This window comes from Trachinotus anak, unplaced genomic scaffold (assembly GCF_046630095.1).
Source record: "Trachinotus anak isolate AG129_WGS33_773 ecotype Australia unplaced genomic scaffold, CSIRO_AGI_Tana_v1 ptg000010l, whole genome shotgun sequence".
Classification (NCBI taxonomy): Eukaryota; Metazoa; Chordata; class Actinopteri; order Carangiformes; family Carangidae; genus Trachinotus; species Trachinotus anak.
This window is the reverse complement of record NW_027273861.1, coordinates 10438515-10463937: the sequence shown is the minus strand read 5'-3', so window position 1 is coordinate 10463937 and position 25423 is coordinate 10438515. Positions and strand designations below refer to the sequence as shown.

Genomic DNA, 25423 nt, shown 5'->3' with positions numbered 1-25423 from the left:
CATTCACCTCAGTTTACCTCCTTTTCCATTTTCCTTTCTAAATCTTCCTCTGCTCCCAACCTCCTATTCCACCAACTTCTCTCTCTCTCTCTCTCTCTCTCTCTCTCTCTCTCTCTCTCTCTCTCTCTCTTGCTCTCTCTGTCAGCTCTTCTCTGATGAAGGTTCACACCTCACTGAACCACAGTGATGGCAGATGGAGGGGTGCCAGCAACGAAACACAGAGAGAGAGAGAGAACAGAGACTGAGAGCACATGATTAAATCTGCTGTGTTTTATGATTTTTTAATACACAGATTTTTGACCTGAGGAATGCCTTTAGATGAAAACTGCAGAAGGTAAATGCAACTATACGTCACTATAGAAGCAGAGAGGTGAGGCTGTAGCCTGATCATTACTCATTTTCAAAGCTCACTTTCATCACTACCCTGGAGATAATCTCATTATAGACACTCAGCCTTGTTCCAGCTAAAAGGTTTTGGTCATAATTTTGGCATCATCTACTAAGCACTAGAGCATGTACTATGCTGCTGAGGGATGGATCTCCTGCTATTATAACCAGATTACCAGTGGGTTTTTTTTTAGGTGTGTGTGTATCTAATTTAACATGTGTCATCTTAGGACACCTTTCATCATCAGTCAAGTCTCATGGAGTGTGCCTCCAGGAGGTCCTGCAGCATCCAGCTAAGAGATAAGGCAACAGGGAAAAGTCGAGGGGGGGGGGGGGGGGGGGGGGGGGGGGCAGCAGGAAATGCTGGTTCCGATCCAGGTTGCTTATAGTTTCGTTTTTCAAATGAAAAATCACTGCCCTTCAGAGATTATCTCTGAATGTATGAGTGTGTAGCTGGGGTTATGCATGCATTTCTGTCCAGACCGTCTGAGTCTGAGCAGATACAGTTTGGATGTTTTTTTAGGCACCTAGCTAGATATGCAGCCACTGACATTTTCTATTTGAAGTAACTACAATCTTGGAATAATTTGTATAATCACATCATACTGACCAAAAACACAAATGAGTATGATTCATTCCGAGAATTCAGGGCATCTGACTTCATTCAAAAGCCACATTTGTAGATTTGCTGGAAGCATAAAGATACAAATTATGTCTGCATAATTTGAAGACGGGCAGGAGGATCAGGTGCCACAGCAGTGGGAGTGTCTCATAAACAGCCTCAGCTGGCAGATAGGAGCTGGCCCTGTGCCTCCATATGGTCCCATTCTAACTGCCCAGTATGAGCCCCTTCATGCTGCTCAATTCTTATCAAATCAGGATGACATGATTCACTTTGTTTCAAGACTGCTTGAGGAAATAATTTAGACTGGCTATATGTAGTGTGTGCATGAGAGGCAGAGAGAGACACAATCACATCCATACAACTGTCTCCACCCGCATCATTCTTTCAGATCAGGCTTAATCAGTTTAGCTGTCTGTTCATGTTCCTCATATCCGGAACAAGGAGACAGACATTCTTTAGATAATCTCAATCAGTGGCTCCTGCATTTTGCTCTCATAACTCATTTTGTCCCCATGCAGCCATGCACCTGTGGACACACAGAAGATGAACATGGATCATCTTTACCCAAAGCCACAGGTGTTGGTGTTTCAAATATTATATTTCCTGTGTGCGTGCGTCTACTTATCCCTCATCCCACATTTTTAGATGTCATGTGATTGCAAAAAGAGAAGGACCATTATCTAGATGGAGGAGCACCCCCCCCCCCCCCCCCCCCCCCCCCCACACACACACACACACACACACACACACACACACAGCAATCACAAATTCAGTGAAGCACAAATTGAGTGCATATGACATACAAGTGCAGACACACCCACATGCCCATAGGTTACATCATCCTATGCCCCCATGATGGCCTTAAATCCTTTCACCCAGGATCCAGAACATCCATGTATAACCTCTGCCTTGGCTTTAAACTTAGCTCCCTCTGTTTGGGGCCAGGGGATATCAGCAGCACAATTTATGAGGCGTGTGTTGTCACATCCAATTCGTTTCCACTGTTGTCGGGTCTTGTCCTCCAGGTTCTGGAGGCAGAGCACAGCGGCTAACACAATTTCAAAGGCACTGGTCAGAACACAGCAGACAATGACCTATCTGTGTTACTAAGTGACCTGAAGTTTAATAATAACAATGTATCAGTCGTCCTGTGCTTTAGGAGGAGCAGCTTGTCTCTGGAGAGAGATCCTAACCCTAGATATATGTGATTCTCTATCTCTCTGACCCTGTTTAAACTCCGCATTCGCATTCACACCCATCATCAGCAATTCAAAATTCACAAGTTAAAATCTAGAGATTTCTTTTCTACTCAATATAAAAATTAGTATTAATTCCATAAAGTTTCTGTGAGACCAGATGGTGATGGTTCAGTTTATACAGGAAAAAGGTGACCTCATTCTTCTCAGTCATGTGGCCTTTATGCACAGCAGTGGTGCCATAGCAACAAAGTTGCCATTATCATATGACTGCACAAGAAAAGAGTTCAGTATGCTCTTTTATATCCAAGGAAATTAACATGTGCATACAGTAGCTGGCCTAAAATAGGCCAAAGTCCATTCAGATCAGTAGTTGTACTTCCAAGTGAACTTCCCACAACAATGTGGACATACGCCCAGACCACTGCCAGATGTGTTTTAGATTGTCAGCGCTTATTGGATGCATTCATGTTGTTCCCGTCTGGTCATGCTCTATTATCTAAGATGGGTTGTAGTTCCAGGTCTGAACAGGGCCTCTGACCTATTTCCTTCAATTTTGCAATAGTTCCTAGTTTGAAACCTTCTCTAATCAATATGTTTATATTAACAACAGATCAAATGATTACATGTTAAGTGAAACTGAAGATAAATGTCTCTCTGGTTGACTCTGTGTTTCCCCTCAGATCTACAGAGTATTTCAGTGTCTTTCAGCTCACTGTATGCTACCTGTAAGTTATCCATAACGACTTAAAAGTCGTTATGGTGAACTTAATACATAAAATACATGATATGTGTTCACAAAGCCCTCCTTTTCACTTGATAGCGATATGCTTCACAGGGAGTGTTCATGCTGTAACACATCCAAGCACAGTGGCAAGGATACAATCCCTCAGTGGCTTTCCACCCACAAAAATTGCCAACTGTGTTTGTTGCAGCTACCAGAAATGTAACCCCAGCACCTTTCTCTTTTTCTCTACATGTTCTGCACTGTCTCTATTTAAAACATAATTTTTCTCAGTGCAAGTTGCAATTGAATGGTCCATGTCTGTTTCATTTTAACCACTGAGCATGAATGCTTGGTTCACACAAAGAAACCTGTCAGTTAACATTCCCTGAATCACATGTTTTAGGAGACATAAGCAAGACACGCAGTACCATAAATTTTACCAAATGCTAAAAGATGTTAGCATGGTAAAATAGCAAACACACAGAGCCATGGCTGTTGTGACAGCTGGAGTTGTGGAGCTGCTGGCATCATGGTTTGGAGGCATGAGACTTCAAACATACATCAATCATCATGAGTACTGGCTGTCCTGGCCGACGATCAACCCAGAGGTACTCTTGACTGTTAGCAGAAAAATGGCATTTTTATAACCTCAACTGCTTAAAGCAGTCACAGCAATGGTGGAACACTGCGTCTTGAATGTCACAGTAAAGACTGATATTATTAGGAAAAATCTCCTTTATCGTTATGTGAGATTGCAACAAAAGTGAAAAATGAGAAAATCAGCTGCATGAGAGAGGTCTAAACTGTTATGGAAACATTATGAAAATAAGTGAAGGATAGATGGGGATGGTGGACAGGCAGCAGACAAGGGGAACTGAGGGTGAGAAAGTGGCACGGCATAATTAGAACCGCTGCCACCGGCATGATTGAGATACAAAGGAACAAGTCAGACAAATAAAACCCTGCCATGAAGAGGACGGTCTTGCTCCAGCCTTCTCTGCTGGATATGGCTAAATAAATACTTTTCTCCCAGGTTGCAAACTAAGAGCGCAATGCTTGAATGTGGCAACATGAGACAGTGTTTAATCAGTGTCAGTGGTCTATCATTATGTGGCTAATGTTAACTGGGAATTGATAGAACCACTGAAACCAACTTGAAGTGAATGACATTCTGTTTACTGTTTTTCAGGCTGGTCTATAATCCCATGAGGCTCGTGTCTGCAGCTTTTACACCCATTTGGCTCCAGATGTCACGGCTGGTTAGCTACAGGACACAGTGTAACAGAGTCAGGGGGAAATATAGCAGGAAGAGAAATGTGGAGGAGGACGGATATAGAAAATAAGAGGAGGACACAGAATACCCATACGCAAATATATGTACATATATTGAATTTACATGCGTATATGTGAAATATATATGCATTTAAAATAAAAACATAGACGTTAAAAATTATATTTAAAAAAAACTATTAGAAATTGGAAAAAAATCTATATTGATATATATGTCTAGCCCATAGAGATATGTATGTTTATGTATGTATGCTTATATTGTAAACATGTTACATACATATCCACTAGCCTGTCAATACAATATATGTTCATGTTATATACAGTTGAGTCCAAAAGTCTGAGACCACTTTCCCAGAATGTGAAGATAGACATGTTTAAAATTAATAAGGAAAACAAATATAAGCATATACATTTTTTTATGTATGTTGTTTTAATAAACTACTAGCTACTAGTATAACTATAACCAAATAGTTGGTGAACAAGTTGCATTATAGGTAATGTAGACGCCTGGTTTTAACAAGGAAAAAAGATATGTGTAATAAAATCTCTGATTCTGTTGCGTCAGTTGTGCTACTTTTTTCTAAACTGCCCACTGCAAGTCTGACAATTTGATATGACTGCAATGCTAAAAATATGCATTACTCTTTTGAGCAGGTTATGTTGTTATGCCATCATAAACTCTAGTGTTATACTGTACTTAGGGTATAACCATGTTACTGTTAATCATCCATTTCATATAGGTAACTACCAACTTTATTACTACTTCAATAAGAATGAGGATAAAATGTTAAAATTAATGATTATGAAAAATAATTTATGACACCACTGTTTAATATTCAATGTTTTTTATCCTAACAAGGGATCTCTTGTATGTGAAAGGAGTCACTTGTAGTGATGAACCCATAGAAAATTATCATCCAACTCTTTTGCTCTATTGTTTTGGTTTTCTGCTTCACAACTTTATTGTTGTGGTTCACTCTCAGCAAGCTGCTGTTTTTAGCAAAAAGCTAAAAAGCTAAGCTAAAAGCTAAAGTACTGCAAGTACTACCCACTGCAAGCTACAAGAAGATAGTGAACATAATGAAGCATTTTGCAGCTGAAGACCCAGATATTTGCTCAGAGTTATTGCAGACCAAAAACACGGGAATGGATCCTGAACTTACATTCATCAGGTGCACACAAACCCAACTCCAAATGAATGCTGTTGGAGAGTTTTGAAAGTATGACTGCAAAAGCAGATCCATTTTTATACCTAGAGATTTAGACTTGGAAAGCTTGTTAGAGAGCAGTGCAGCCATCAGAACCAGGAGCATGGAGGACATCATTAGTGTGACCTTTACTACACCAGTTTCTGTAGAGTCTTTACTTGCAACAAGATAATTGTTTGTTGACTTTTTAAACAGAGGTTGAATCTGGTGTTGACGACTGCCGTTTCCAAATGAGGTGTTTACACCTACTGTACATGCAATGTTGTTTTGTGGTGTAGCAAAAATAGAAAGCTGAGGTGGAGGTGTTATGAGCCTGCAGGGCATGTATGCTGCAACCTTTTCATCTTTCCCTCTCTGCATCTTATCCCCTGCCAGTTTCTCCCTTGAGGAGAGACAACAGGACAGGTTCAGCTGTCAAATGAAGGACTCACAGAGGGCCCACCATGAGGCCTGTATCCTTCTGTCAGCTCTCTCGGTGGTTACAGATGGGTGATTGTGTTTTATTCTGTTGTATTCTACACTCAAGCTAAAGAAACACACCTAAGGAATATTGTAAAATATGTACTACATAATGTCCATGTGCTGAAACAAGGGCCCTACTTACTTCTGTCCCTGCACAAGGCACATCTGTCATCAGACTGAAGTGCAAAAAAAAAAGACCTTTCAAAAAGTGGCCAGTGAGGAAGATGAATGCTTCAGGGTTCATGGATGCAGCGTGGGTGAATGGGTGAAACTGAAAATAAAACTTGCGGCATAATTTCATTCTTTTTTTTTCAGCAAGTGTCCCCGTTGCAGACTTTAAAGCCCCTGCAGGAGAGCATGGGGGCTCAATTCATCCCGGCTTCTGTGGATCCAAAAGAATGATTTCCTTCTCCCGCTCACATTTTTTATGGCTCTATTTTGTAGCATCACCAATAAAAGACAAGATGAGAGAATCCACAGACAAAACCAGGGGAGGACAAAAAAAAAGAAAATGATGCTGCTGCTGAAAAATCTCGACTTTCTTTGAATTCCCTTCACATAAACTGCTCATTTTCATCCTGCCTAACCATCCTGTGAGTGTGTGTGTGTGTGTGTGTGTGTGTGTGTGTGTGTGTGTGTGTTCACCATATGTATGTGAATGTGCCTGTCTCTCCTGAGTAAATTCTCTTTCACTGAGAGGAACAGACACGTTGCACATACAAAGCCGAGCACACATTAATGAAAAGCACAGCCTCAAACCCACACAGCCACTGTCTCTCTTTCTCCCAACCTCATGTTTGGCCAGAAACCCTTACACCAAGCAAGGTTTTGTTTCTGACACAACTACAGCTTCACACAAGTGCACTTGCACACACACAAACACACACACACACACACACATACACACAAACACACAATGCACAGGCTGTGTATAATTGATGAGCACAGCAGTAGGGGGAACCATGAGAGGGACCAGAAAGCCATCACATCGAAACTGGCATTCGGCCGACCTTTCGTGGCTATGCTGCCATGCACAGGATGTATGCATATGTGTGTGTGCGTGGGCGCATGTGTGGGTGTGTTTACGATGCCTGGGTAGCAGGTGGCTGAGAGAAATGTATGATTAGAGGTGTAAAGAGACCAAGGCTGATAGCGGTGATGATGAGGAGAGCATTCTTAAGGGGCATGTTGAATAAAAACCAATGATCATGATGGGAGAGTTGCAAACAATGCTGAGGAGTGACAGAGGAGTTGCCAGTGTGAAAGTAAAATTGAATAATTTGTTGATCTTTTTTTTTTCTTTGTTCAATAATACATATCCACTGTGTTATAATTGCGTGCTTTGAGAATCAACCCGGAATCAACAAGAAACGCTGCCCTGTTTAGGAAAAAAACACTCAAAGCAGAAAAAACAAAACAACACTAATGGTGGCAACCTTGAAACCAAGAGATCAAAGTATTATTCATAGTTGGTTTTTTTTTAGAAAAAAGCAGAAGACCATAATTGGCCACTTGCCCAAAAACAACATACCAATTGGAAAGAAGCTATAAACTATAAACTCACTAATATAACCTATTAGGATGAACACAGGTCCGGTTACAGCTGCCAGGGACAAGAGGCCTCAACACAGGACATCTGGATTGCATTAGCATGATATTTTCACTTTCTTCAGTTACCCACATTTCAATACTCTTACTGCAGGTGGAGAGCTTGTTCTGAAAGCACACAATTATAACAATCAAATCAATGAGTGTAAGTATATGATTCATACTAATGGTGCTTTCACATCTCTAATAAGCTGAGCAGCCAGGCATGACAATAAACCTGGACAAAAGAGAGACTAACTGCAGCTTCAGAGGGGATGCAAGTGATCTGAGCCAATCGCACAAACACGAAACTCTTCTGTCAGTCAAGTGGCGTTTCACAGAAGCAATTAGCCATTGTGTTATTCACGCAAACGCATGGAACAGCCTCACAACTTCAGAAATGCATATTAAACTCCAGCTGCCGCTCAAACCTTCTCCCGGCTCCAGACTCACCCTTGGTGTCAAGTTTGTCTGTTAAAGGTCCATGTCTGCAGCTGTGACCTCAGGCTACCAGTGGCTTTTGCACTGACAGGCTCGGCTGTAATGTATGCACATGTGGCATTTCCCATACATTAGGAACAGAATGTCACACAAGCTGTGCAGCCTGGGGAACCTAGCAGGGTGTAGTGTAGGAATTGGTGGTTTTCTGTGTGCATGTGTGTGAGAGTGTGTGTGTGTGTGTGTGTTTGTCTGTGTGTGTGTCTCAGTCCTGGGACATACACATGATGCTCATGTGAGTGTGCCTATGTGTGCGTTTAGTCAATCTTCCTCACCTCCCTCTAAGATGATTAGGAGGTGAAAGAGCAGCAACAGCAGGGGGAGAAGAAGGTACAGATGTCTCTTCCGCACACTGCAGAGGTGTGATGTGGGGGAGGAACCATCACGCAATGCCTGCTTCTGTCACTGCCGCCTACACAAACACCTTCATCAGCTCAGTTTTATTCCACTGGTTTATATCAATATAGCCAACTGGCAGATATTGGACTGATGGTTGACCATTAGACTTTAACCTCAGGTTTTCATTCATGCCACTACAGCATAAAAAAAAAACGACCTACAAAGACTTGCACAAATTAGGAGATCCACCACTCATCAGTACGACCGCTGATGCACTGCTGCTTAAACTGGCATGCAACTCATCACTCAACTGCATTATGGGACTTAAACAGGCAAGACATATCACAGCCTCACAAACAAAAACTTATGTCTGGTCACTACTGGTCAAGGAAAAGTCCATAGTTACTGACCAAAAAACCCAAGTTTTTTAATATTCTTATTAAATTATTCATATTCTTATTCTTATTTTGCATAACTAAATGGATGGCCAATATTAAATCTCCTCAGCGCTGGCTAATCTCATTACTTTGACCTTGAGTGTGCTGTGGGGGGAAATTTAATCAACAGAGGAACTTTTAACTGTTAGCACTTCAAAACCTTCCCCTTTACTAACTCTGCTCTAGGTCATAATCAGTTTCTTCTATATTCATTTATATTCATTATTTAATTCCTCTTCTGTTTTGTCTTTATTACAATATAGTATTAAGATGGAACACCTTACTATGGTGTGATATGGTCGTAATATGGATGTTCCTAAAAGTGAAGTAATTCACAGCTTGATACTTTAATTCTAAATTTGAATTGTAGGTAGGAGGACAGATGGTGACTAAATACAAACTCACTATATCTATACATGCAGTGGTCATTAAGAGGCGTAGATCAGTGCTCAGTTTGGGTGATGCAGATCTGGAACTGGACAACAGGAACTTCGCCTCTACCCAGGTTTCGTGTCTTCACACTGCAGTGGTACAGATAAATGTATGATTTTACTAAATGGTACAGTGCAATCAGCAGAAGAAGCTGCTAGGTATGAGTGGTTTGGTGATTGCAGGTCAGTAGTATAGTAGTATTTTCAGATTTCCCCTGTTTACCCTGTTGCTTTTGAGGGAACGGCACATGTCCTGCTTTTGGCATTTAGGGTTTTCACATTGATTCGGATAGTATGGCCATTTCTCTAGAGTGCTTCATCTTACACAAAGTCTCACTCTGGTGTTGAGTTGGTGTCATAGCAGTGATGCTGACTTTGCTCTCATCAAGCTACTAGAGGCTGTACAGCTCTAAATCATGGTCTATGCAGTGTACACACAACCTCCTCCGCGGGTGTATGCGAACTGTCTGCAACATTTGATAGGTACACACTCATGCAAAACTTGCTCTCGTCCTTCAGGATTTGCCCTCCAATTTGTAAGTGGGTGCAGTGAACAGGAAGGCCACATGTGTTCGTGGAAGCCAGCGCAAGCACTGTGGAACAGCCCTTTGTGGGACAGAGTAAAGGTTATGCCTGATCAGAAAACGTTTGAGCAAAATGTTGTTTGACTACATCGGAAACTAAAAGCGTTTATAGTTGTTCCCAATGTTCACATTGAATACAAAGAAAGGCACTCTGTTTTCCAAGCCAGCCATCACAGAGAGGAAGGAGACACAATAATATTGATTAAATATGGATACAACGGCGCCCATTTTCACACAGTCTCTGCTGGATTCAAAGTGTTGCACTAGGTTGTTCACATGAAAAAGGACAGCAATAGTTGTCAAGCTAAAGAGAGAAGTTCAGCCCTTTCTCACCTCCACATAGCTCATCACTCAGTGTGAAGTGAGTTTGAATGCAGGATAGAAAGCTTTGACAGATCATTACAGATCTGTCAAAGCTTTCTATCCTGCCCCCCCCCCCCCCCCCCCGAACCTGTACCACGCAGGGCGCCTCGACAGGCTAGCTTTCTCATTTTGTCTCTCACACAGCCTCCATCTAGCATCCACAATAGTTCCACCTTTATCTCCTTTAACTCCAGAATGAAACAGACTTTCTACAGTCAGGTCTTTATCTATAATTCTCTCAGTTTGATATGTAGAATTGGTACTAGCTGTAGTTTTTAGTACAGAGCCTCATTTTCACTTGTTTCAATTTGCCGTCTGAAAGTTATTGCATTACATGTTAATACAAACTCAACACTTGCTGTAATCATTTCAAATAAAAAGCCCTCTACCATTTCAGTGGACACAAACTCTTTATTTTTTAACAGGGCTTTTATTGCTGTGCTGCCATAACTGTATCGTCTCATTTCCAGTTGCTGCTGTTTATGTTGTTTCCATGCTACTGAGATCTGCTAGTTTCTGTAGCAGTTACGGATGATTTCTGTCTCTCCCTCCCACTCTCCTGCTCTCCCTGCTTGGTGTGTCAGATATTCAGTTCTTTCTCTTCCTCCTTTAGTAATAATAATACATGTAATAAAGGTATGTAGAGTATGTTATTCTCTACAGTGTGCATTGTAGCAGAAAACACATAACTTTTATGTGATGTGATCATTTTGTGAATGAAGTAGAATAGAAATTTCTAAACAGAGATTCTGTGTGTGTGTGTGTGTGTGTGTGTGTGTGTGTGTGTGTCTGTGTGAGTCATCTTAAATGAGTCTTCTGCGCCGACAACAGCATCAACAACATCATTTCAAAGTAACAGATTGGAAAGATCTGTTCAGGGTTTTCCATGTGCTCAAAAAAAGGGCTGTAGTTATTTCACATTTAGATGAGGAAATTTAAATGTTATATTTACGTGTACTGTCAATAAATCTTTTAAGTTAAACAGATGGAAGAGTAAACACTTCCATCTGTTTAACTTTAAAGATACAACATATGCAGCAAAATGTTATGTTAACTTGAATTATCTCAACAAACTCATGGACATTTTATTAATTTGGACGCAGTGTACTCTAACTGGTTCACACTTGGCAGAAACACAAAACAAACGTTGTTAGCTTAACATTGGTTGAATAGGTTTAAATAGTTTTGACCGAACATAGCAAATACTAAGGTATCAGCTAATGCTAGCTAGTTACGTTGGTTAGCAAGGCGCGTCCGTAATTCATCATAACTGTGATATTAAAATGAATGTTAATCTTGGCTAGTAAAAAACAGGCTGAAAACGTAATGTACTTACTGGAAAAATTAAACAACCAAACGCTGAACAAGACATTTTTGGGCAAATATAAAGTTACCACTAACTTTCATGAATGGAAAACATAAAGTGGGACCATAATTTACTAAATGAACATCATGTTGTATTGAAGAAGACTTAAAACTAGCGATTGAGACCATGAACTCATTAGAAAAACATTTACTGAGGTAATAAAGCAAGTGAGAAGTTGGGTCATTCTCCTGTAGACTTCTATGAAATCACAAAGAGTTGAGTTTGATGGTCATTAGTAAGAATGCAGATTTAAGGCACTTCACATTGGCTTTGCTTTTCAGACCTGGAGTTTACTTCCATTTTTATATAAAGTCTATGGTTCTTCCCACAAAGTTTGGTGCAAATTGGTTCAGTACGTGCTGCATATACGCCTGCTGATAAATAAACAGACATAATTGACAGAGATAATTAAAAACTGCAGAAGCTCATGTGCCTCCCACATGACTGACTGACTTGTGATCACTACAACAATTATCAGATAATGCAAGCATAGAAACTAGATTTTTGTCTTTAGGGGCAAGACAAGGTAGACGCAGATAGACGTGAGCTAATAAAAACCAATATACAGAGGCATCTCATAAAAAAACATAAAAGGCTAACCAACAGCTCCTGTCCATTTTTCAGTGTGTGTGTGTTTCTCTCATTTTCTCTCCATACCCTCTTCTTCTCTCCAGTGTCTTGATCGACTCTCCTTGAGTAAACATTTAGTTGATTGTCTGTTGATTCCTCTGTCTGTCTGCCTCTCCAGGTTGCTGTCTTTCTCACCGCATGCTTCTTTCAGCAGCACAATTAACCCGCTGACTTACAGGCCTCCGGGGAGTCTAACTGTCCATCACATCTGGAAGGCATGAATTACCCTGCACATCTACTGACAAGTACTAAAAAAAATGATCTGAGCTTGGGCTGAGAGGTGTTCCTAGGCAAGAATGAACACAAAATGCTCAGTATATCTTCTATGTTATTAATTGCCTAATAAACAAAATAAATCTAGTGTTAATTATTTGTGTGTGAACACGTGCTATGGGGTGTTTTACAGCTCTTCTGAATGATAACCAGAAAGTATCTGTTTTACAATGATATACTGTTTCCTAGGAGTGTACATGTACCTCATCAACAAACCTGTAAAACTAGCATCAGGCTAATTAAATGTGTACATTACTGTGCTACATTGGGAGTATTACCTTGACTTTCAAAAGCCAACTTTAATTTCTGATTATATAATCTGTCAGTGAACAGGGAGGATACGGTAAACAACAGAGCTATATCCAGAGCCATAAAGACAAGAAAAGTCATTTACATAATCAGAATTCAGTGACAGTGTTCCTCCGATGGGAAACAAAACAGACCCACAATCAGGACTCAGCAGAGCGAGACAGTGAACCCAATTACAGAAAATTGGGAAAGCCTTCCTGGCTGCAAGCAGTGGCACACACTCAGACGCTGAAATGCTCACATACACACACATGAAGACATACACAGTTTGTGACATAATACCTGAGGACAAACGCAGATTGTTCCTTTCTTAAACTCACAGGGACACAAAAGCATTTACTGAATAAAAACCACATCGATTTAGAATTCACGTAACAAGTTGACTCCGTGCTTTCACCATCAGTTTCCCGTGTGACCTCATCCCTCTGTGCCAATTCAATTTCATTTTCAATCACATATTACAGTAACTGCAGAACAGAGAAAATACTGAGTATACCTCCAGATTTAACTTGAGCACCTCGTCTCTGCAAAGGTCTATAAAAAAGATCACCTCTGTACGTCTTAGTAAGCCAGGCAACATCTCTCACTGGGGTGTAGCCGGGGTTGGTTTCTATGGCAACTGGCACAAATGTAATGTGAGTGACAACCAGTTATAGCTGGCAGGAAAGACACCACCCACCTTTCAATCCTATTTACTGATCCTCACCCACTGTTTTTTATTTCCCCACCATCTGAATGATTCCTCCTCTCCTCTCGTCTGTCTGTGTTGGTCTATCTATATCTTTGTCTCCCTACATTGATTTTCCAGTGGAGACGACATAAGGCCAGTTGCTAGTGGGCATCGCTCCCATTCTGTCACCATGAGAACACTTCTCTTTCTGGTCACATTCCTCAGAACAGACCCCTGTCAGCAAGTCACCCACAGGGTTCAGGAGAAAAAACGCTGCTGGGAAAAGAAATTAAAAGTGGAAAGTAGATACAGGATCTGCCTTTTGAGAAAAAATAAGTAAATTGAAATAGAAATATCTGAATAACTAAAGAATCCTGCTGAAGAAATGGTAATCAGACTCCACTGGAGATACTGAGTGTTTTCATATTTATCTTTTTTAATTATCTCAAGGTGTTGCTCAGATGAGAGAAGAGGAGTTGATATAATTCAAGAGTCTGGGGTTGGTCCAGGCATCTGGAGGAGGAGAGGGGATCCCAGGGGCACCCTTGTATGTCCTGAAAGGATCTCCCAGGAGGTTGTGGGGCAGGAAAGTAGGGCCCTTTTCCACCATTACTCCTCTAAACTCCATAGCAGATACTGAGATGTGTAAGACAGATGTAAAAAACAAGATTAGTAAAACAGGACTTGGACCCAATAGTCAGACTCACAGACTCAGTTGCTGGAGTTTGAAAAGTTTACAGAAACAAGGAGGCAGCTTAAGGTCAGCAACAAGTCAGCAGTCAAAGTTCAACCAAGTCTAAAAGGGAATAAAGTGGCAGGCAGAAATCTAACAGGGCAGACAAGGCTAAAAAAAACAAAAAAAAGGCAGGTAGAAAACAGGCAAACCGACAGTCTGGATGACTTCATAGATGATGGATGCTTCAACTTACAAGGTAGGGTCACATGATGTAGCCAAGTTAGGCTTAGCACCAGGCCCAGATCTAGTGAAGTTCCAGACCAGTATGGAGTTTCTTTCCTATCTTTATTCAAGAGCATGGTCTTTCAGTTTGAGTGCATTATTTTTTCATTTTCATTTCATTTAGATTTTGTAATGCTCTCCCTCAAAAGTCTTCTGCTCTCAGGTTCCTGCTCTCGCTCTCAGGTTTTTGTGAAATTACCCTTTCAAATTCCCTATCTTGCATATGTCATATTTTGGAGGGGCGTTGATTCGCTACAAGCCATTTGTTTCTCTCATAATTGTTCTTTATACATTTAAAAGTAGTCACAATGGTCATGACTAAGTCGAAGTGAAGGCATTAAGAAATAAGATTTGGCTCATTTTTCCATTTCTTGGAGAGACTTTCACTGCGTTTACAGAGCCGTTGCATTACGTGCTTCTTCACTGTTTACCTTCCTCTACGTTACAAACAGACAAACCAGCATGGTGACCAAAAAGAAGCTTAGTGACGGTCATGAAACCCTTTCCTTTCAGGTCAGTGGTCCATTGAGGGTCCACAGCCAGGCAGATATATAAACTAGAGGGACAACTGGACTGGAGCTGGTGGGGCACGCTGAGAGAAACAGCTGGTGTGACTGGGAATGACAGATGCTGGATGGCAGGTGAGTTAGTGGCTGGCAGGTAAAATGGACTGGAAAAATATGAAAGAACTAGTCATGGCGGTATGTGGTGATGGATTTGTGGCAAGGAATAGCAATAAAATCCTCTATAACTCTGAATATACAGTCTACTTATGGCATATTTGGAGGACACAATACGAGGACATTGTCACTGAGGAAATATCAGATGATTTAAACTGTCTTCCTCTGTCACTTTCTGGTGATGAGCACCACAGCGCGAATCTCAGAATAAATGAAGCTTTATGCCACATAAATCTTTACGACTGATTACTCTGTCAGTATGCTCCAAACAAGACTTGATAGATCGTCCCTGTGTGCCAATGCCACTCAAAAGTAAATGCTTGTGCACATGTGTACACAGCTCAGCCAGGGTTTGAGAACAAAGCCAGGAGGAAATTATAATAATCAATTCCTTGCATCATACCACACTTGAAATCAATAATGTAAAACAAGACCAGAGCTCATGCTGGATATAGGGCACTAATGACTTTTTCAGAGGTGGGGTACAAAGATTATTTTCTCTTGAGCAGCACAATAAACCGTGTATGTTTGCTTAAATTACAGCAATCATCTACTACATCCGGTAGGTTGTTGTTTTTTTTCAATCAGGACTCATACACTCAACCTGGACATGAGCCTATATTTTGGACTGTGATAAGGTCTGAACATTTGGAGAGTTTGGAGAAATAACAGTGGAGCCAGCTCAGGCGTCCTTGTTGAAATCCAAACCCTATTATTTGTAACAGAAACAGAAGTGTGGGGGCGATAATACCTACTCACATCCTCTACTACCTACCACCAACATCATCTACACACATCCACAAAGTGATACACATCCCTACAATCCTTCTTCCTTTCTTTTCCTCTCTCATTCCTGTCAGCTTTCCAAATGTAGCATGGTCGACACAATATCCAAAAAAGATGCAAAAGATGACAATGCATCCTGTCTACACACATTAAAGCCTTACAAATAGTAAGTAAGCATATAAACAAGTAAGCAAATGTTCATCTCACACATGCTATGACTTGGTGATTCAGTTCTCTTTCTAGGTAGTCTCTCTGAATCTGTAATTAAATGTTAACTATGTATGTACCACCATTTCAAAATTGATGATGGATTCATCTGGGTTATGAAAAAAGTCATTAGTACTAATAATACTGCATGTCTAAGGGAACATCTGACATCCAGAAGGCTTTTTCATGAAAAACTCTTTTAACATGGATCAAATTTTTTTTGCCATGGCCATGATTTCGATTGTTCGTTATTTTCCACATTAATTTCATTGCTGATATCTTGGGAGCAAACAACATCAAGAACATCACAACATCAGAAACAGAGCCAGAACGTAGCTCTGGAACATGAGGTGGATCTTTCTAACAAACATTTTAGATGAGATTTTTACTGTTCATCTTCTTTTCAGATGAAAGTCGGGTGAAAAAAAACAAAATTACTAAAATATCATATGAATAGATTACATTAAAGCAGAACAGTTTAATTAACAGAAGTTAATTGAAGCACAGTTTGGACCTGCCAAATGAAATAATGGGGTGTCTCTAATAATAGCTTGGTGCTCTGTCTCACTGAGTCAAATGAAAGGCCTTGTCACTACTGCAAGTTTTGAGTACTTTTATACATTTGGAAAGGAAAAGTGATCTGACAGTAGAGGCCAAACCACCTGCCAAGTGTAAGTACAGTGGACGGGTCACACCATCATACATATAAGAGTGTCAGCTAACTCAAATCCCTGCACTGCACAGCAAGAATGCTTGATTTTGAAACTAAAAATATGCTTGTGTTAACACTGTTTTTGCTATCAAAAAAAGACTGAAAAATAAAATAGATGTTGAGCATAATAACATCATTTGGTGTACACCTTAACACATCAAAGAGAGCACATGTTAGGCTAGGGTGAGCAGTAGGTTTGCCACTTGTTCAGCTCAGGCTGAAACACACAAAAACATTATTAAAAAAGGCTAATTGTAAGTTGTCTATGCCGCCAAACGTAGTGTCTTTCCGGAGCGGACGGTGACGATTGTTGCAAGACAAGAAGTTAAGATACTGAGCAGTGCCATGTCTTCAGGGCAGACTAAAGGCTACAGTGAAAGTGTCGAGACAGGCCTGGGCTAGCTGGTTAGCATGCTAACTTCAGTAGAAGAGGTGATAGCAACAAGGGTTAACATTGGTGATGCTTTCCACCACTGGAGAAAGTGTGATGCTGATCTCACAGCCTTTCTAATAGACAGTGTAAATCAGTGTAATTTGCCCGAGTACTTGCTTCTTCTGCCTCTTGACACTTAATACGTAAGTTCAGTTTCCACATACTTCTGCATGTATATAATGCCACAATATCAAAACTTGACAGCTTGACACGCACACTGATGGATGACCCCAGATTATCCCCCAGATTATCCTCAATGCACATGCAGAAATCTCCAAGAAAGGCTGCTGTCCTCTCCTCTTGACAAACTCCAGCCCTTATCAGTGGGACAATCATGCCCAAGAAAATGACAGTCATGACAGTCAGACATGATCTCACAAATAATTGCCACTACTGCACATAAAGAGAAATAAAAACAGGATTATAGTAGTACGGATTCATGAATAATTGCCACCACTCCACATAATATATGCTCATATGTAGGGTTGCCCCAATAGACGATGTTCTCGGTGATCGATGACCATCAAAGCAATCAGCTTATGCTTTTGGCAATGTCAAGATGATATTTGTCTTGTTTTCCTATCAATGTGTTAACTTGTTATTATCATCATTTGTAGTATTAAATTGATATTAAATTTGATTTGCCCTGTATGTAACCCCCTTCACACTTGACCAGAAGGTACAGCGATATAACGTAACTGCAAGAGCTGCAGCCTGCAGAGGAATCATCTCCATGCAAACAGGAATAAGATCCTTTATGGGACAGCACACTGTTATCAGATCAGATTTAAGGTCGGTATCCTTCTAATTGATGTCTACTTTTAGCTTCAACTGGGCAAGCACTGCTTGCGTTGCCCTGACAGCAAGCCACTGCTATGTAGCAAAAACTTACAATTGTAACTTCAAAATCATATTATAGCCCTAAACCACACCATAGATTTTTTTCATCAATAAATATGTTTTCATGGCTTCCAGACAGCTGCTTTCACATCGCTGTATGTCAGTGTGAGTATTTGAAGAGAATTTAGCAGTGAGGGGGCTGAAGGCATTTAAATGAAACGCTCTCTACAGATGATGCACTTGAAAGCATTCAGCTGCCACCAAAGAGACACTAGCTCCCATCAAATCAACACTACTCACATTAACACATAATCACAAACTCTCACAAGCTTCATTTAGATACACAGTCACATTTTTCCTCCAGGTTCCAGGCTTCAATCTCAATTACTGTATGTGCTTTATCATGATAGTAAAAGAAGAATAATGCATGAGCATTGTTTCTTTTGAAACACGCTTCAAACGACCGTGAATTCTGCAGAGCATCCTTCCACTGTAACCACGTCCATTTTTGTGTGTTCTTAAAATGGGAGTAGTGTCGTCATGAGAGAGTCCAGTGTTGTAGACGGGGGGAGATGAGGAAAGTAGAGAGGCACCAATGGTGGGAGAAATAACATAAAGATGAGTGATAATCAGGGCAGGGATTTTTTTCAGTTTCAGTTTTTCAAGGATGAGACATACTGAGCTGCCCCTTATTTAGTAATGAGTGTGACAGCAGGAGAAACTAACCATTAAAATGTGCACAGTCTGTTCTCTAGTTCTGTCATCATTATTTAGGCCAATGTAAAACTAACAGTTGTTAGAGCTGTGAAGGAGGCAAGAAACACACACACCAAAGTGCTCTGCCATGTCCCTTTATGCGCATCCCCCATTATGACAGCACACACACACGCACACACACATATTGTGAAGGTCTGTGCAGGTAACATGAAAGCACTTAGATAACTGACCCTATTACATCTTGCCAATTTAAAGCACAAATGATTTGTAATTGCCTCTGCAAAGAAGGAATCACAGGCGGCCCCTCCCTCTCTTTTTTTGCTATGTCTCTCACTCTCTCGCTCTCTCTCACACATACCAACACAATCCATGTACAAACACTGCCGTTTGAAGGACAAATTATTGTATATGGCTTGTCAGAGTAAACCCTAAGTGAAGATAAACAAGCCAAACGTACTCTGTCATTTCAATCTTCAGTAAGTATTTGGCCTTTTCACCCTCCTCTCATCTCTCCTCAAAACAACTTGTGCTAAAGCAAGATTAAGAAGTGTTTTTTTTTTTTTTGTCTGTCATTGTATGTGTTCTATAAAACAAACCGGGGCCCCCTGGGGAGAATGTTGTTTTCTCTTATGTGCCCCCTACACTGAAATCACTTAAATGATTCACAATGGACATAATGAGGAGGACAGCGGCTTGGCTCAGCCTTCCTCGGATGGCTCTCTTGTGTTCTTCTTTCACAAAGGCTGCTGCCTAGAGACTAATTTAAACCTGAATCAGCAGAGTTTTGTGCTTTGGGGTGGTGAGGCATGAAAACAAGAGCTGTCAGTCCTCAGGTAAAACAGAATTTGTGAATTCATCAGGATGAAAAAGTTCCGACATTTGCTTTCAAATGATCATTTCCCATAAGCCTGTAGGTTGCTGTGCATCCCGATCTCATCACAGAAGAGGAAAATTTAGCTGTCTTTTCTTTGACTCACAGAAATTAAAAAAAAAAACTCTTACTTGGTTTTTTAGCCACACTAGGTTTGTGGCTCTAGGGACGGCATTTGGTGCAGACTAAAATATGTCAGCTACAACTGAATGGCCACAGTAGCGATCTGGCTCAAGTGGCTAGGCTTTAGTGTTAATTAGCAAATATCAGCATGTTAACGTGCTAAAATAAGGTGGTGAACATGTCAAAGTTTATACTGTACCTACTTAACACCAGCATGTTAGCATTGCCACTGGGAGCGTGTCAACATGTTGATATTAGCGTTTAGCCTCACGGAGCTGATAGTGTGGCTGAATCGCGGTGGTTGTAAACCATAAAAATACCCTTATCTCACTCCGACCTCAAGCTAGGTACTCAAAGTAACTGAATCATTTTTGTGTGAATGCACTTAGAGCTGTCTGGCTACATCTTTGATTATGTTAGCTCACACTTTACTGCCGTTCAATGCTACTTACAAGGCAAAGATTAGAAATAGCAGCGTTATTGTAGATCCCATAACTGTCTTGAAACCTTGCATCAGTCCTCATCCTGCTTCCCTTCCACCCCACTCTCCTCCACATGCTCCTCTCTCAAACACAGCAATGGAGAACTCTTGCAGCTAATCTGATTTTAATGGAGGAGGGAAATTATGGCCAAACACTGCGCTAGAAGCAAATCATCTCTCCCCTTCACTCTTGCTCTCTACATCTCCACCCCTCTGCCCCAATCATTATATTTGGCCTATAAATAAATGCCTGTGCTGCCACACAGGCAAACGGAGTTGCCAACATGGGAATTGGTGGCAGGGATCTGAAAGGAGGGAGGTAAGCCAAAGGAATTACAATAAGCCCAATATGCATTGTTGCCAAGGTAAAAGAGACATGAAGGCGAAGCAGGTAAAGTCAGACAGTTTGACACACGGGCAGCGAGTTGACAGACAGCCAGGCCAGCAAATGGAAAGGCAGATGAAAATCTCTGCGTGATTGGCCCCAGATCCCAGGTGAGGTGGGCAAAAGGGGAAAGGTGGACCAAAGAGCTAGAACATTCATCACTGTCAGAATGAGGCGAGGAGGAGTAAGTGAAAAAGAACATCAGAAAGATCCACAGGGAGAAAAGTGTCTAATTACATTCAAAAGAGCTTCATAGATATACACAGTGTAATGCTTTGAATTAAAGAACCGTGGCATATTGTGTTGGCAGATGTTTGTTGAGTCACTCCTGAAAGAAAAAAAATGCTACTCAGAACAGTTTCTAAATTCAGATTGGCTCGGAAAATATTCAGGCTTTTGTAGTCAGATATTTTCAGGTCTTCCCTGCTGCGAGGACATTATTTGCTGTTATTTGACAGTAAAGAACAGAAACAATCAAACAGCTTGTGGTGGTGAGACATAGACAACAGGGAGCATCGACCTTTTGGAAACAGAGGTAGAGCCACTTTATTTGTCTGAATAAATCACACACACTTTCCAAAACTGCACAAACAGCAACCAGCGACTGTGTCTAATCCAAGACCAAGTCATCACCAGCTCAGAACCACTGCCAACATTACAGGTTATCTACCTCCTCAGGCATCTCACCAAGTGCCTCTGCAACAACTGCACGTTATTTTAAGGCTCCTACTTGCTGCCAAAGCGCATGCATTGTGGGGAAATTCATTTTTATTCAATGTCTGAATTAAGTTTGATTAAATTACTGACACTTTTTCATGTTTCATCGTGTGTATGTAGTGTGTCGAATCTGGAAATCTGGAAAAACAGTGCTGCACAAAATGCGTTGTGCTTTGAATTAATTTTGATCTTTCTGCAGTCACAACCATTATCACACTAAAACAGCAGGATCGTCTCATATTTAGATTTTCATGCATAACTTAATAGGTTTCTTCTCGCCTCTGGCAAATACATTACTTACAATTTCTATATAATTATATCAGATCCTTGAACAGCTTTGTCACAAGGGTTTCTCGGGGCTAATATTATCACCTGTTTTTTACATAAATTGTAAAGCTTATAGTGCCAGACAGTAATTAGATCCTAATTTCTTCTTTGTTCACAAAAACGTCACTAAGCCTGCACTTAAACAGGTTGCCATGACAGCTGCTTGTCAGCTATTCATTTGATTGGCAACAACCATGGATATATATCTATATATCATTTTAGAATGAATTATCGCAGGATCACAGGACAAGCTCATACATACAAAATAGACCCTGGTGATGATAGTAGCTCTATAATTAGTTACCCCTGCAGTATTATAGCGGGGCTTTAATTGACTGCCTTAACTGACTGTCAGCCAGCCTGCCCCAATGAAGCTGCAAAGATCTGAGAGTGTTCGGACTGGGATGAAGCCTCTCGGGTGATGGTTAATCTGCCAGCCTCAGTGGCTCTGATTGCGACACACATAGAGAAGAATTTAAATGCAGGCAGCGCAGAGTGTTATTACATACATTAATGAATCGATTTAATATAGGCACGTGCACTGACTGACATGGCAATAACATAGAGAATGTGAGACAGACTGGCGTCAGGAGTTTAAAAACCCCCTCCGATGAAAATCAAGTTTTTAACCTTGTTAACATATCCATATTATGTTTTTTTTATATAATACATGACATATCATGAGCTAAATAAGCCGTCAACACTATGACTATTTATTTCCACCTTGGAACTACAGTGAAGCAATGACTCATTAGTCTCATTAAAAAAGACTCAAACAATCAGGAATTCATACGTCAGATAACCTGAGGAACCAACTTGCAGTGACGGGGGGAGGGCAAAATAAACCCGAAACCTTGTCAGTACAGAGAGTGAGAGTTTGCATTAGCGGAACCACTGTGTCAGCCAATTACAATCACAAGCTACGCTTACTGTTAGGATACATCCTCTAGCTGCTGACTGTCGCACAACAAACTCCTCGCTCCTCAACAAACTCCTGAGTCTGGGTCTGACTGAGGCTCAAACTCTCTACGATGTTTTCTGCTGTTTCACCTGTCAACCTAGAATGTAAGCATAAATGTCCTTCCAGCCCCAGTTTTTTTAATATATTTTTTCACTTTTTTGTGGAAAAACTATGTTAAACAAAATATCAATCATAGCAGAGTATTTTAAAATAGTTGAAAACATGTCTGGAGAGGAATTTTAAAGCAGGGTTACATTAGATGTCTTTAGGTGCTGCATGTCCACACATTCTGTAAAATCAATCAGCTCACAGAGTAATTTGCATTTATAAATGATCCGCAGAAAAGGAAAGCCATCTGTCTTGGCTATATTAAGTGCATCATCCTATTTGGAATGTGCTGAAGGAGGAATGAGAACAGTGATGTTTCCCACTGAGTGACAGCACACCCCATTTTACAGTAGTTTACGCAGACAAAAACAGCCAGAAACCACATTCACACTCTAATCTTGTCATCACACTACAGAATTAACACCATTCCTTGTATTTAAAGGGGTTTGGTATGTACGACCGTCTGTGCGTGTGCATGTGTGACTTTTCATAGCTTATCATACCATTAATATTCTATCTATATGGGAGATACACAAAGTGTTACTGTAGTTAAAAGAGTGCTCCAGCGATTTATCATTACATGCCTGTAACATTATTGGACTCATGATGGACAGTTTTTTTTTAATGGATAAAAACCAATGCAGCAGAACCAGACATATCATATGTTCTGTTCCTCTTCTTCGTCTCTGGTGCCTGATGCCTAGTGCCTACATTAGCAACAATGAAACTCTACTGCTAACAGTTTGGTCGGACATTCAGGTGTGTTATGCTAGTGGTGGCTAATTGGCCTCGAGATGAAGAGCAGGCTGCAGAGGTCTGGTAAACTGTTTTCTATCTCACAATATACCCACAAACTTTTTTCATTTTCAAACTTTTAGTCTTCAGACCTGGCGCTGACTTAACTGACATCACTTGAGGCAGTTTATCAAACTTGTAAACAGTCTTTGATGAGTAAAATCGGTGGAGTTGCCCGTTAACCGTGGTGCCCAAATTTACATTTGGATTTTAGCAATTTATGCAAAGTGTTATTTGTTTCTAATATACCATACTTACTCATGTATTACCATACATAAAACAATTTTTGTCATCACAGTGTTGGTCATTGGGCTACACCACATCCACAGATGAGACTCGACCCTGCCTTAAGTTGGCTACCTATCCACGGATTGTTTTCTATTATTAGGTTTTGTCTTTTTTAATCTGTGCAGTCTACGTCTGGCCAACATGTCTTTATCTGAGCTGCATTTGAGTGTCTAACTTTTATCAAGGTGGTGACTAAAGGCTGTTTAGAATCTAAAGAGGAACCCAACAGAGTAATCAATATGTGCATGCATAGTTTGTTCGTTTATGTATCTGTATCAAAGGTCAGAAAAACTATTTACCTGTGTGTCAGTATACATATACATATGTATACATATGTGTTTGTCAAATTCAAAAATCTCTTTCTTTTTCTTTCTCTGAAAGTAAAAACTTGTGGTGCTACAGGGGACACACATCAAAAACTAACTGCTTATTCATCTGATCCACAATGAGACTGAATCATCAGGAGCTTGGCTTGGTTGGTAATATGTAGCCTGATGATGCCAAATTAAATATGGGCCTCCTAATTGAATAGTCGCTCATAAATGTAATTCAATTTGAGGCTTCACTGGAGTGGAATGAGAGCAATGAAAAAAACTCAAGACTGGCAACGTAGAGTAAGAGTTTCTTGAGATGGACCAAGATATTTCTGCAGGCATCATTATCATTACCTTCCTCATCGTCATCATCACCAGTATTGGTGACTTAAATAGTTGATCTCTCATTATTCCCTCCCATGTCATTATCCTTTAAAAGCTTGCTCTTGTTTCAAACACTGCTCATGCGACGACTTCTCCTGAGTCTTACGAGAAGATCTGGATGTTGTCTCTCCTCTCTAATTCTACCCACCACTATTTATCTCTTTCTCCCACTGTGCATCGGTTTAACAACAGTCCCGTGAATCTGTGTGACTGTAAAATAAACAGAATCGAAGCACAGAACAGAAAAAAAAGAACAGTTCAAAACAGAGATGAAGAATCAGAAAATCAATAGAGCAGAATAGAGGTGAGACCATGAGTGAGAGATGCTACAGAAAGTGGCAGGTGCCTACCTGAGGTAACGCAGTGGTTCTATGTTTTCAGCCTCTGCCTCAGCTGAGCTGTGGTTCATCTTGTCCATCTGTTTTCACCCAGCACGTTTCGGTGAATATGAGAAAAGAGGAGCCGTGCCGTTCCAAAGAAAACACTTCCCTTCCTTCTCTCTCTTACTCTGATTCAATAAACACACTGTCTACCTCTTATCCTGGGAATAGACTGAGAATCTAAATGGTCTGTGGCTCTTGATTGGCTCAGACACTGGAGGATAATTACTGGCTGCTACACACACACTCTGAATCTTGCCTCTGTATCTCTGCCTCTCCTCTCCCACTGTGGCCCCGACTCATTCTCTGATAAAACCAGCTGGCTCTGAGGATCAGCTGCGCTTACCGGGAAAGCCAGCCAATTAAGAATCAGGAGGCATGGTGCTCGCCGGCTGATTGGCTCAGGCTGCTGCAACCATAGCTGTTCAGTCATCCAGGGTGCATCCCCCACCCCACCTCCCGCCTACCCTCCCTCAAATTCACACAAACACAGACGCACACACACGTTCACGCATACTCTTCAGTGGCAAAAGGATCCCTTGATGTAGAATCTAGAGCAAGCATCAGAACGAGG

At 40.8% G+C, this 25423-nt stretch overlaps 1 protein-coding gene across 1 annotated transcript in view; it reads right to left on the bottom strand.

Moving 5' to 3' along the window:
• yjefn3 (YjeF N-terminal domain containing 3) overlaps positions 1-25154 on the bottom strand; it is a 48410-nt gene extending 23256 nt beyond the window's left edge. The window contains exon 1 of the mRNA XM_071487470.1: positions 24820-25154. Within this exon, the coding sequence (XP_071343571.1) occupies positions 24820-24887 (68 nt within the window). The 5' untranslated portion in view covers positions 24888-25154. The remainder of the gene's footprint in view (positions 1-24819) is intronic.
• Between the last annotated feature and the right edge of the window lie 269 nt (positions 25155-25423).